Source organism: Sceloporus undulatus, chromosome 2 (genome assembly GCF_019175285.1).
Source record: "Sceloporus undulatus isolate JIND9_A2432 ecotype Alabama chromosome 2, SceUnd_v1.1, whole genome shotgun sequence".
Lineage (NCBI taxonomy): Eukaryota > Metazoa > Chordata > Lepidosauria > Squamata > Phrynosomatidae > Sceloporus > Sceloporus undulatus.
This window is the reverse complement of record NC_056523.1, coordinates 122,336,926-122,349,734: the sequence shown is the minus strand read 5'-3', so window position 1 is coordinate 122,349,734 and position 12,809 is coordinate 122,336,926. Positions and strand designations below refer to the sequence as shown.

At 40.3% G+C, this 12,809-nt stretch overlaps 1 protein-coding gene across 1 annotated transcript in view; it reads right to left on the bottom strand.

Moving 5' to 3' along the window:
* Nucleotides 1-10,248: 10,248 nt before the first annotated feature.
* Nucleotides 10,249-12,809, bottom strand: part of ATP10B (ATPase phospholipid transporting 10B (putative)) — a 73,007-nt gene continuing 70,446 nt past the window's right edge. Inside the window, exon 16 of the mRNA XM_042447528.1 lies at nucleotides 10,249-11,021. Coding sequence (XP_042303462.1) covers nucleotides 10,834-11,021 — 188 coding nt within the window. The 3' untranslated portion in view covers nucleotides 10,249-10,833. The remainder of the gene's footprint in view (nucleotides 11,022-12,809) is intronic.

Below are 12,809 nucleotides of genomic sequence, written 5' to 3'. Positions count from 1 at the left end.
TGCTTTTCTTTTTAATGCTCAAGGGTTGCCTCTCAAAGGGCAGCATGACAAAGCATAAGAACATAGGCATATAGCAAATGCAGCAAAGGCATATAGACTCAATCTCCTCCAAATACAGAAAAAAATTGGGAATGTGGGCTGTCAAGGCTTTTAAGCCTTCCTTTTGGAAGCAGCCAGAAATTACAAGGAACAACTGTCTTGAGTGGCAGATCAGGGGAGATAAGAAATGAAAGTTAAGTCAGTCTAAAGCTTCCTTCAGGAATCAGGTAGACTGATTACCAGTTTTTACACCGTGTGAAGTCAAAGGTTTTCATGGCCAACATCCATGGTTTTGCACACATCCTTTTGTTCCTTCAGCCTGCACTAGTTCCTTTGTCAAAACATGGCAGATGGGAAACTCTGCAAGGCCAGCAGTCTCCCAGAAAGAATGCTCTCCCATAATTTCTGTACTCATTTTTGGAAAGAATCCTCCTGAACCCAGGCCTCCTATGAAGGCTGATTTAGGTGACCCATGAGCAGTAACAGACCATATTCCCCCATTCACATCCTTGCCTCCTTCAAAGACCCCCCCAAATCAGAATGAACCTCCATAGCATCTCTGTTCTAAATAGACCAGGAATTCACATAGCCAAAAAAGGACTGTTGGGATTAACAACCTCCTTAAAGTATTTATCACAGGCTGCAGCTTGTGACCAAAATTCCTCAGTTCAGGTTTCAATTACTCCTGGTAGATTTGATAGCCAACAGAGGGATGGCAATTGTGTTAGGAGCTGTAGAGATTCAAATGCTGGGTTGGTTGCTTCTTTGGTAAAACCTTTGACTTGTAAGTGATTTGTGTTTTCAGATGCAGGTGTGCCACTTTGAATTTTAGTTATTTATCTCAAATGTTTAGATAGTGCCCAACTGGCAATGCCTTCAGGGAAGTTTTACAAAACAAAAACAATAAATTAAAAATCTCACAGGGAAGGAAAAGAAGAAGAAACACAGGCACCCAGCCCTCCATATTCTCTTGCCTTTGCATTGCAGCTGAAAGACTAGCAAAAGAATGCATCTGGTCAAGAAGCACATATGTGATAATAGGCACCACTCTCTGAGGCCATTGGGGAGTATATACAGGGTATACAAAAAGTATCTTTACAATTTTAACTTTATATAGAATATATATATATATATATATATATATATAGAGAGAGAGAGAGAGAGCGCGTATCCATGGATGGCTAGCCCCCGTTGTCCCCAGTGGCGTTGTTTGCACATGGCTGCACCACCATTAGGAACAAATGGACTTTAGCTGAAGCCCCGTTCTTCCTAATGGTGGTGCAACCATGTGTACAAACCACCACTGGGGACAACATGATTTGAGGTCCTTGGATTTTGGTATCCACGGAGGGGTGGTGGTATCCAAAACGGATCTCCTGTGGATACCAAGGCCCCACTGTATATTATGGAATAGAAAGTTGAGGTCATGGTCCTAAATCTGAATCCCAGAGGCAGAGCCCCAGGGTAAACAGAGGTTGTGGAGGGAGGATGCCACAGCTGTGGAAGGGTCATTGCAGGAGATAAGAGTTCAAGTCCTTCATTCAGCATCCCTAAGACCAGTTTGAAACACTAGTGATGTGTATGCCAATGAACACACAACCATGCAGGTGGTGTTCACATCATATGACCTTGATTATGACCCTAGCCTGTTTGCTGTTTGAGGCAAAACAACCAATGGTGCCCTTCACTTACCCAAGGAAACCAAAAGCAACCATGAGGCAGAAAAATCTCATAAGCCCCTTTCACCATTCCCACCAGTAAACAATTTCATAATAGCAGAATAAGTAACTAATAATGTCCTTTCATGACACCCAAGCCCTGAAACAACTGCCTCAGCTTCACCTCAGAACAAGGTGGGCCCTGCTGGGATTTGTGGTCCAGATAGGCACCATCCTGTTGTGTGCCTGATGTACTTATACCGTAGATGAGGCCCTGGTTTAAATGAAACACCAGCTCTGTGGAACATCATAAGGGAAAAAGCTTTCTGACAACAGGTTTAACTCAGGCTGCACTTCACTCTTAAAGGAGTCACACATCGCACACCTTTCCAGCTCTATCTTCTGATGAGGGCATGATATCCTAACATTTGAGGAAAGAGGCATATGTTCAAACCTTGGAAGGAGTGCAATGACTGGCGTAATGATGGATATGAAATAAAAGTTAGGTTTTGAAAATATCTTCTCCATAATCCAGTAGGGATTGGTAGGATGATTGCAAACCACACAGATAGCATTATAGATGGCTGAAAAAATAAAGTAGAACAGAATGCTTCCAATTATTGTGACTACGTGGAACCAGGTCTGTGAACAGAAATGAGAGAAAGAGTCTTTAGGACACCATGTCTCCTAGCTATCATTCCAGTATGAGGAACTTGAAAAAAGATACCGGCAAATGTTGGTGGAAGAGACATTGGCACATTTATACACATAGGAACACATACATACAGAGTGCATAGTCATAGCAACAGCAGTGCATAAACAATATTTTACAAGGAAGCATACTACCATATTATACAAAATACAATTGTAATCCTGTCGTTGGACTATGGCACTGCAAAGTAATTTTAGGACATGATATGGTTATAAATTGTAAAATTTAACTTTTTTTTTCATGTGGCAAAATTATGATGTGAGAGTATAATTTTTAATGATACTTTGTATTTTAGGACTTTTTTTGAGAAAAATTGTTTCAGTTTATGGAAAAATAGCATAATTTCATAATACCATCTATTAATAATCTGGATGTAATTTTCTTTTAGGTCTTGTGAAGCTGTAAAGTTAATTGTCTTCCCCCCTGTGTTCTCCCATTCTTCTAGTGGTATATTATGGCCTATGTTCTGAGACCATCTTATCATATATGTTTTTACGGTCTCCTGCTCCAAGTCTCTTGTTAATAATAATTTGTATATTTTAGACACTTTTCCCTTGTCCTTTTCCCAAAGTATTCTATCCAATTCATTCTGTTGTTCTTCAAAACCCTCCAGAGCTTGTTCCTCTTTATATTTCATATTGACTTGCACTTTTTAATTTATTTTTCCAGTTCTTCTCTTGATCTCATTTCTATATTACCTTTCTTGTCTTGTCTTTTTAAATCAAGTCTTGATATCTTATCCAGTTCTCCCTATGTTCATATAAAATTTTCATTCACAAAAATGCTGTATTTTGCACGAAATACAACACTTTATGCATTTTAAAATCAGAAATTGCTAAAAATGAGGAACAAAAAAAGGGAAGAAAAAGGGCCCTTTTGCTGTCAATGAAGGGTGAACAATCTTGTGCTGAGTGATATATTTCTGACAGTGTGTCAAGACAGTGTGTCAAGACATAGGAGATTATCACATTAGAGACTGGGCATCATTGTCTCGTCCCTGTCCTGTACTTCCTGTCCCAGGAAGGACTTTCATACATGACCCACACTTGACCCAGCAGGGAAGAGCGAGTGAAAGTGATTGCACAAATTACTTTCACATTAAAGTCGGTTGAAAATCACTATCAGGCATCAGCTGAAAGCACTTTCAGCCATCATTTCCAGTTTTTTGTAATAATGGAAGAACCCGTTATTACAATGATGACTGAATGTGCTTTCAGCTGACACCTGATAGCGCTTTTCAGCCCACTTTCATGTGAGAGTGATTTGCGTAATCACTTCCATACGGGTCATGGTCAGGGTAAGGACAGGGGAGTGATCCCATCCCTATTCCGTCTCTGTGTGAAAATCTCCATATTTTCTCTCAATGCATCAAAACAATACTTTCCTACCAAGTATAAGAATGTTTGTAAACATTCTTGATATCCCTCAGTGACAGTTTCTGGAAATAAAACAATATGGACAAATAAGATGGGTTTTCCATCCTCTATTTCTGGGCTATAATTGTGGTTAACAATAGGCCAGACTATGACCCATGTTACCAGATTACACTTTACAGAATCCTTAAGAAGAAGAAGAAGAAGAAGAAAGAATTTTGAATTCTTTCTTTTCCCCCCATGAATGACATCCAGTTAACTTGAATCTCATGGTACATCTACACTGTAGAAATAATGCAGTTTGGCACCATTTTAACTGACATGGTTCCATTCTTTGGAATTCTAGGATTTGTACTTTTGTGCACCATCATTGTGACAGAGAAGGTTCTTGTAAAACAACAAATTATGGGATTCCATAGGCTGGAGCTACAGCATTTAAAGGGGTATAATACTGCATTATTTCTACTGCTCAAACCTCTGAAGAGTCCAGCCAGTCACAAAAGTTTGGTGCATTTACTAAAAACTGCAGCAGGGTCCAGCACTGACTGCAAATGTGACTTGTTCACAGAAGCAGCTCATGAGAGATTAATAGGATTGCAGTATGTCAGTGAGTCACTAAACTGCACAACCACCTCTGATGGAATTTGGACTGTTCTACAGATCTTGCATAAACAATGAATAAAAACTGCCAATTCAGCAGCTTCAGAAATGTAAGCTTATTTAAATTTTAAAATATGTGAATTGTGCTGTCACCAAATGTTGGTATTTCAGTGTTTTAATTCTGTTTTATTTTAGTCATTGCTCAGCATATCAAAGAGGATTAAGTTGGCCATTAATACATTAAAAGATATATAGAAGAGATGAATTCCTAAAAACACACACATCACAAGATTTATACATATGTTCGCAAGAGCAAATTGTCATCTCATAAACACTCACATAATGACTACCGCTTCTAAAGAAAGTAACCTGAATGAAATCTGATAGCTACTGAAGAATTTATATATACCGTACATACCCAGGTTGAAATTTCTAAAGCTTGGTGAAACAGAATAGTAAGAAGAGCAACAGTATTGACTATTGTTCCAAAGGTGAAAACACCAATATCAGAATCTTGATATACCTGGAAAACAGGAAGGAAAATTAAAAGTGCATGGAAAATACACCACTTAGGTTTTACTAAAGGCCACTGAGAAAATGTCTTTAAAAAACTTACTAGATAAGGGACAAAGAAGCAGACGAGGCTCTGGTAAAAGGCATCCAAAATGGCAATGTAAAATGTTCGCGGCCTGTAAATCTGTAGCAAATCATGAGACAGAGAGAAGATATTCACACTTAGTTTTGTGATACCTCAACTCGTAACCCATCATTATAAAACCAATTCTGTAGTTTCTTGTAGTCCAGTCTTAATAAATCTTAGTAAATCTTAGATGAGTGAGGATTGTTTTTTTTCCATGCCATTAGAAAAAGTACATTTGACAGTGACACAAGATAGTTCCTTCTCTATGCTGGCCCCTTCACCTGGGACTGACCTGCCCCAAGAATTATGTCTGGCCCTAAAGTTACTGACATTTTGTCCCATCTATTTATCTGGGCAGTAAATAGTGATTATTTGCTGCTACACACCCACTATTAATTGTTTCATGGGTTTATTTACTACATATATGCTATTTGTCTTTTGCTGCACTTTTAATATTTGTTGTTACCAGTTTTGGGATTTCAAACACATGCACACCAATTTAGGATTCGTCAATTCATATTGTTATTATTATTTATCACTTCTCCTCCCACCAGGGTTCCTGAGGTAAACATTTTTGAAACATTTTTTAAAAAATAAAACAATTCCAAAGTCTGAACCTGCTCTTAAATACCAAAAGCCACGTGAATGAATCTATCATGGCTGCTTATTGGATACTCATTAGGAATGAAATCAGCCTGATGTCTCTTAGGAGGGAGTTTCATAATGCAGTTGCTGCTAGAGAAAACTCTTTCTCATGCATTTATGTACAAACCTACTTTCTGCTGAATATTTCAGGTTTCAGACAGGGTCATATTGGAGGATGCAGGCTTTCAGATATCATGGCCACCAGCCATTTAGGTTTTGTTGGCCAATAGCAGCACCTTTGGTTGAGCTTGGAAGCAAAATGAAGTCAGTACAACTGATACAAACCAGTGAAATGCATCTATAGAGCACATAGCACTGAGGAAGAATCCCTGGATTCCTCCCACACCCCACTCAAGAAACTGGAGTGTCATGTGTGAATGGGAGATGGTAGCCTTCAACTTCAGGAGTTAGGAGGATGAAGATGTTGTTTAGGAGTTGTTGTTTATAATATGTCACAACTATTGTCATTATATTTAATGATATATGGAATTATTAAGGCATAACATTAGCAAAAAAAAAAAAAAAAAAAAAAGAAAAAAAAAGAGAGAGGTAAGGATTCTCTATGTTCTGGTAGGGGAAGAGGTCTATGCAGGTGATGACACCATGAGTTACTGCACCAGGTAACACTAATCCTAGTGATGCCACTGCATACCAGACAACATTTTTGTACTAGCGTTAGCTTCCAAACACTTTTCAAGGGCAGTCCCATTTAGAACACATTACAACTGAATAAACAGAAACATAGCCAACAACTAGACTGGTCAGAAAGCAATTCTAGGGCAGAGCACAAGGATTGAAGGCCATGCCCCAGCTCATGTGGGGACCATATATCTTTCATTTGATAGGAAAACCGCTTCAAATGAGCATCAAGGAAAAAATAAATCTGCTTCTGCCTGCTTGCCCTTCTCTTCATATGCAGTCTGTCGCAGGGTGTTGCGGGTTAAAAATGTGGAAGGAAGATTAATGGAACTCTGCCCAACATGCATTTTGGATTTTATGTTAGCCAGGTGAAATCTCAAAACCTGGGCTTTTATGAAACTCATAAGTACTGTACTGATAACATTGCCAGTTTCCACAGTGTCTGCTTTATGAAAAACATTTTTCATGGTAGCACTATTGAAAATTCATGATTCCAAGCTAAAGACATGTGAGAATTCGTAGAACACACACAAGCAAGAAAAGCATACCTCTGAATTTTGTCCACTCTTGTAAATGGCAGGCAAGCTTAATAGAGTTTCCGCAGAAACATCTTTATCCAAGATTCCAGAAACTATTGGTGGCACAGAAGTGAAAAGCAGGTTGAAGAAGATCAGTTGCCAGTAATCTATCATGGAGTTTCCAGAGAAAGCACAATAAAACTGGTACCAGAAGAGTAGATTGACATAGGCCTGAAATGTTACAAGGTGAAACAGTTTAGTAATATTGTAGTAGAGATGCATATTTGCTAACTGCATATACTGATTCATGATTCAGTTAAATAGGAATATTTTTATTTTTATTTCAAGCAGTTCAGTCCAAATTACAGCATCAGAGTACTTGAAAAGCAAGTGTTTGAACTAGGCTTTTGACCAGTGTCTAAAAACATTTAGTTATGGTAGGGCTTTTTAAAAAAACAAAACATAAATTACACAAAAACATAAAACTGAACTTGAGTCTGACTTAGGCCCATTCTGCACAGGCCTTTGCGCCGCCCCCATCACGTGCTAGGGGTTGGCCGAGGACCTAGCATCCATACCGGCCTCACCCCTAGCACATGACGGGGGTGTAAAAATGGTGGCACCCTATACACATGAGCGCGGCCATTTTTCCGCATGTCCCCCTTGCCTTGCGATGTCATGAGTGCACCATTTGTGCACTCGTGCGTCGCAAGCGTAGCGCGAAAAGAAGCCGCTTTTTGCGGCTTCTTTTTCTGCCACCAGGAAGCCTCCCTGTTTGGAGGCTGCAGCTTCCTGGCGGTGGAAATGGAGGCGGTGGCAGACCACCACTTTCAAGTGGTCTGTAACGCGCCATAGTTTCTGAAGTTGAAAAGCAGTGTTGGTAGTAGGGGATTTAATATAGCAAAGCAGTGAGGGGAAAAAAGGGGGCATTTCTTCCTTTCTATTCCTGCTATTTTCTCCTCTATGTTGCTTTTCCTACCACAAACTTCTAAAAATATTTGCCTCTACTTTTTGGAATCTCATGGACAGAACTATTGCTAGAGAGGTTTAGACTGGAGAAACATCAGGTAGCGCAAACGATTAAGAACTTTTCCCACTAATCATTTTTCCACCTGAAATTCTTCCTCCCTGAAGCTGCCTTGAAACTCACAAACATTGGGTTGGACCTAGAATTCATGTGGTGATGATGCTGGTGATGATGGTACGATGGTGATGATGATTCCCTGCCATACTCCTGAAATTAGGACTGTGATGAAACTGCCTTTCCTTGAGGTTACCTTTTACCTCTCGCTTATAGAATGCCTCTCATCAATGACACCTACCCAGTGTCCACCCTTGATATGCTTTCCCTAAATATATAAGGGCTAGTGGCTTCCTCTTATAAGTTTAAAATCTTATGTAGCATGTTTGACTATGCCTATATGGTCTACAATTCACTCAGGCGGAGGCTTCTGTTATAACGGATAAACATTAACTTTATCGTTTGGAAGGGCGGGATATAAATAAAAATTATTATTATTATTATTATTATTATTATTATTTATTGAATGACATGTAGCTAGAAAGTAGCTTAAGTAGAATATTTCAAATGTAGTATGGTTACATTAATATAACAGTTGCAGGCATTTCAGTTTCCTCTTTACAATCTCCAATACAGTTTCTCTCCCAGGCAGTATCCTTATCTGACTGTATTGAGACCCTTTGGCCTGAAACACGTGGCAGAAATAACCCAGTTTGAGACTGCTTTAACTGCTCTGGCTCAGTGCTATGGGATCCTGGAAATTGTATTTATGATCTCTCACAGAGAAGGCTAAATGTCTCACAAAATTACAGTTCCCATAATTCCCTAGCTAGCATTGAACCAAGGCAATTAAAGCGGTCTCAAATTGGATTAGTTCTGCAGTGTGTTTTGAGCTTTTCTCTCTTTCTCCAGTTAGTCTACTACTGTCTTGTCAGAATACCTCTCTAAGGCGGGATACACACCGCCATTTAGTACGTATAGGATACGTACTAGGGTTAGGAAGGGGCGGTGCTTCCGCAACCCCCTAACCCTAGTACGTATCCTATACGTACAAGATGGCGGCGCCCCTTCTACATGGGCGCCACCATCTTTACGTACTGGACGCACAGCGTCCAGACGTGTCGCGGCGCCTATGACGTCGCGAGTCCGTGCCAGGCGCCTCGCGACATCATGGAGGCGCCGCAAAAAGAAGCTCCGAAATGGAGCTTCTTTTTTGCTCCGCGCGGGAGCCGCGCGGTTTGGCTGCACGTCGGAAGCGCTGCACAAAAAAAAAAAAAAGGGGGACCGCCGCAAAGCGGCGGTTTGTATCCCGCCTTACTTTCTCTAGGCCCAGTCAGATTCCCTATCTGACCCTCTCCCTAGAACTCTCAATCAAGAACCTCCCTGAACTCGAACCTTCCTTTCAACTCCCCTCAACTCTCATCTCTCTCTCAACTAAAGTCACAGTCACTCACTCCTGCCTTTTATATCTGCTCCTTCCTCTGCAGCCCCTCCCTTACAGTCAGCCCAAACCATATAGCTTATTGCATGATTCTCTGTGGTGCAGGAATGAAATGGAATGGAAGGGTACAGAATGGGAGGAGAATGTGTATTACCGCCATTGCTGCTAGAAGTCCCCAATATGTTCCCCATCTGTCCCACAGCAGCCGATTTTCAAGAACTGTTCAGAATCGTTCTTGAAAATCAGCTGCTGTGGGATGGATGAGGAACGGATTGGGGACTTCCGGTGGCATCAGTGGCATTCTCCCGTGTGGCAACACACATTCTCCTCCCGTTCTCCCGTGTGGCCACATAGCCTGAAAAAAACACAAAAAACTATCCCCCCCTTTTACTTTTTGGAAAAAAAAGTCAATATATGTCTTTAATAAACATAAGGTTCAATCTGCTTTTATCTTATGTTTTTATTGGCAGAGCATTCATCATTTAGGGTTCTAATTGTGATTTTATGAAATGTTTTACAAGAAGTTTTGGAAGGTATACAATATTTTTGCAAAGTTGCAAAGGATGCTTAATCAGGAGAAATATAAAGCATAATTATCCTCATTATCTGCAGCTATGAAAAAAAAGCATGGCTGGCATATAAATGTTTAAACTTACCACATTTTTATAGAAAAAGTATATCACCATCTTTCCCAATCGAGAATAGCACCAGTGTCCATGGACTAAAAGCAATTTCTTGAGATGCTTAAAGTGGGATATGGCAAAATCACTGGCCATCACAGCCTAGAATAGAGAGCATTTGGGAACACAAATAATCTATTTTCTTAACTTTATTTTGCCCAGAATAAATGAAGAGACAAATCCAATCAGAATGGCAAAAGCCAAGAGGGCAAAGCTAATGCATTTGAGGCCTCAAGGTTGAATAATAAAAGTGTGTATTTTTATTCTAAAACGGCAGTTGTCTTGAAGTTTATCTTTCTGGGTACAATAGAACAGTGTAGTCAATGACAAGATTATCTTATTACCAATCAGACACTAAGAATAATTTGGGAAGAGATGGCCTAAAGTCCCAGATTCTAGAGGGAAATACTTGATGACACCTTTATTTTATCTGCTGCAATCCTGCAAGTAGACCGTTGGCCTTGAGAGAGGCCTGGATTTCAACTCAGTGTCTTAATAATGAGCTGTAACTACATCTCTTCTCTGCATGTCATAAGGTAATGATTGTGTTAATTTACAAAACACAAAACTGTTACTAGCTGTCTACATTAATGTGAGAGTAGCTATAGGCTTAAATAAATGATCAAGACAAGTGTATAGGCTGGGGTGAGGAATCATTGGCTCTCCAGTTGTTTTGGCATACATATAGCTCTTCCAGTCTGTGAGTACTGGCTTTGCTGGGTGGGGCTTATAGGAGTTGCAGCCCAACATATCTGGAGGGCCACAGGCCCCATATATGATATAGTCATTTTCATTGATTGTGGGGATGGACCATTTCACCTTGGATGATAGTGTATTATGCCAGATAGCTATCAAGATAACTTACGTTTATGTTATGTACAGAGTATTCTCTGCTATAAATACTGCGCACCAGTGATAAATGATTTTGCAGAAGTTGCCAAATGGAAAAAGACTCCACATGTCCTTTATTATACATACCTGCATACCTTCTTGTCCAGATATGCCAATTCCAACATCAGCTGCCTGAATCATACTTACATCATTTGCACCATCACCTACAAAGAAGGAAACAGTGATAATTAAAACAGTTCTTAAGTTAAAGCAAAAGCTTGTTTGGCATATATCCCACTCTGAAATACAATAATGATTAATGTCAAAGTGTGGGATTGAAAGACCGGCTTCAGTTCACACTATTAGCCTAGGAAAATTCGTGACTCACTCCTTTGTCTTAAACCACAGACCTTCTCATCACATTGAAATATCATTTTTTTTTAAAAAATAGCACTCTTTTGAAATCCCATTTTTTTCTTTTGAAATGCCTCTTGGCTTCAAAACCAGCATGTCAAGTCAGCTGCAGGGAAGTTTCCCAAAAATAACCATAATAATAATAATAATACATTTTATTTATAGACCGCTATTCCGCAATGATCATAGCGGTGTACAGTAAAAAATTGCAATAAATACAAAATACAATGTGACAGTTAAAGGAGGGAGAAGTCTCGTCCTTCAGGCAGTCCCTGATGTTGCTGGGTCTGCCTGATCGCTCCCTCTGAGGCCGAGATGACAGTTGAGGAGGGAGGGGCCTCTTCCTTCAGGCAGTCCTCAATGTTGCTGGGTCTGCCTGATCGCTCCCTCTGAGGCCGAGATGACAGTTGAGGAAGGAGGGGCCTCTTCCTTCAGGCAGTCCCCGATGTTGCTGGGTCTGCCTGATCGCTCCCTCTGAGGCTGAGATGACATAGTGCCTTTTGAACGCATAGAGTTAATACCATAGTTCTATGGAAGGTGGATAAATTCATATATATTTATGGACTGGCTTTACATCCAGGCACAAGGAACTGGGGTGGCAGAAACACACTCCATCAGCCCTAGAGCCTGCTCCTCTTCCACATATCAGCTCCTCCAGTCTCCTGGAGATGATGCATAAAGCATCAGGGAGCTCTTTCGAATATCAGGCAAGCCGTGGGTTGAGGGAATCCATGAAAATTGAGCAGGGCCAAAAAGATTGGGACTGAAGTATTTCAGAAGAGGGATTAAAAGCTACGTAAATGTTTTCTCACATAAAGACCTTTATGTCTGTAGAAAGATAATACAGCAGGGAAAAAATGTTCCAGTCTTGACATTTTCTGTGATATAACTCCCCTAATATAACAATGTACAGGTTTTTCTTTTGAGAAGCAACACTGAAACATATGAATCTCCCACCAGCTTCCTGAAGTGTTCTGCCAGCTTTCTGACTTCTAAAAAGTGCTGGTGGAGTGCGGTTTGGACCCGGGCTAATGGCGGCCAGTGATTGGATGGAGATTTAGTGTGTGATAATTCCTGCCTTCATCCTGCATCCCGACTGCAGCCCAGGAGGCTGGAGCCAATTTAAAACACCAAGCGATAAGCTCCATAGAAGGGACAGGAAGAGATCTAACAGGCTTAAATTACAAGACAGTAGATTTTGTCTGAATGGTAATGGAGGCATCTTGATAGTAACAGTGGTTTGACCATGGAACAAATTAATCAGACAAGTGGTATGACCCTCCTGGTGAGAGGTTTTCAAGAACTGGAGCGACAATCTGTTAAGAATGTTGCAGATGTCGATTTCCTGCACTGTGGATGGATGGGGTTGAAAGATTATGAAGCCCTTTTCAACAGTGAGGCAAGAACTCAGAACCTTCTGCCCTAAAACAAGAGCAGTTATCACACAAAGATATTATAATGGATTAATTCCACCTTTGTTTTTTGTTGTTGTGTGTCTTCAAGTTGTTTCTGATTTATGTCAACCTCAAGGGAGACCTATTATGGGATTTTCATGGTAAGATTTGTTCAGAGGTTTGCCATTGCCTTCCCCTGAGACC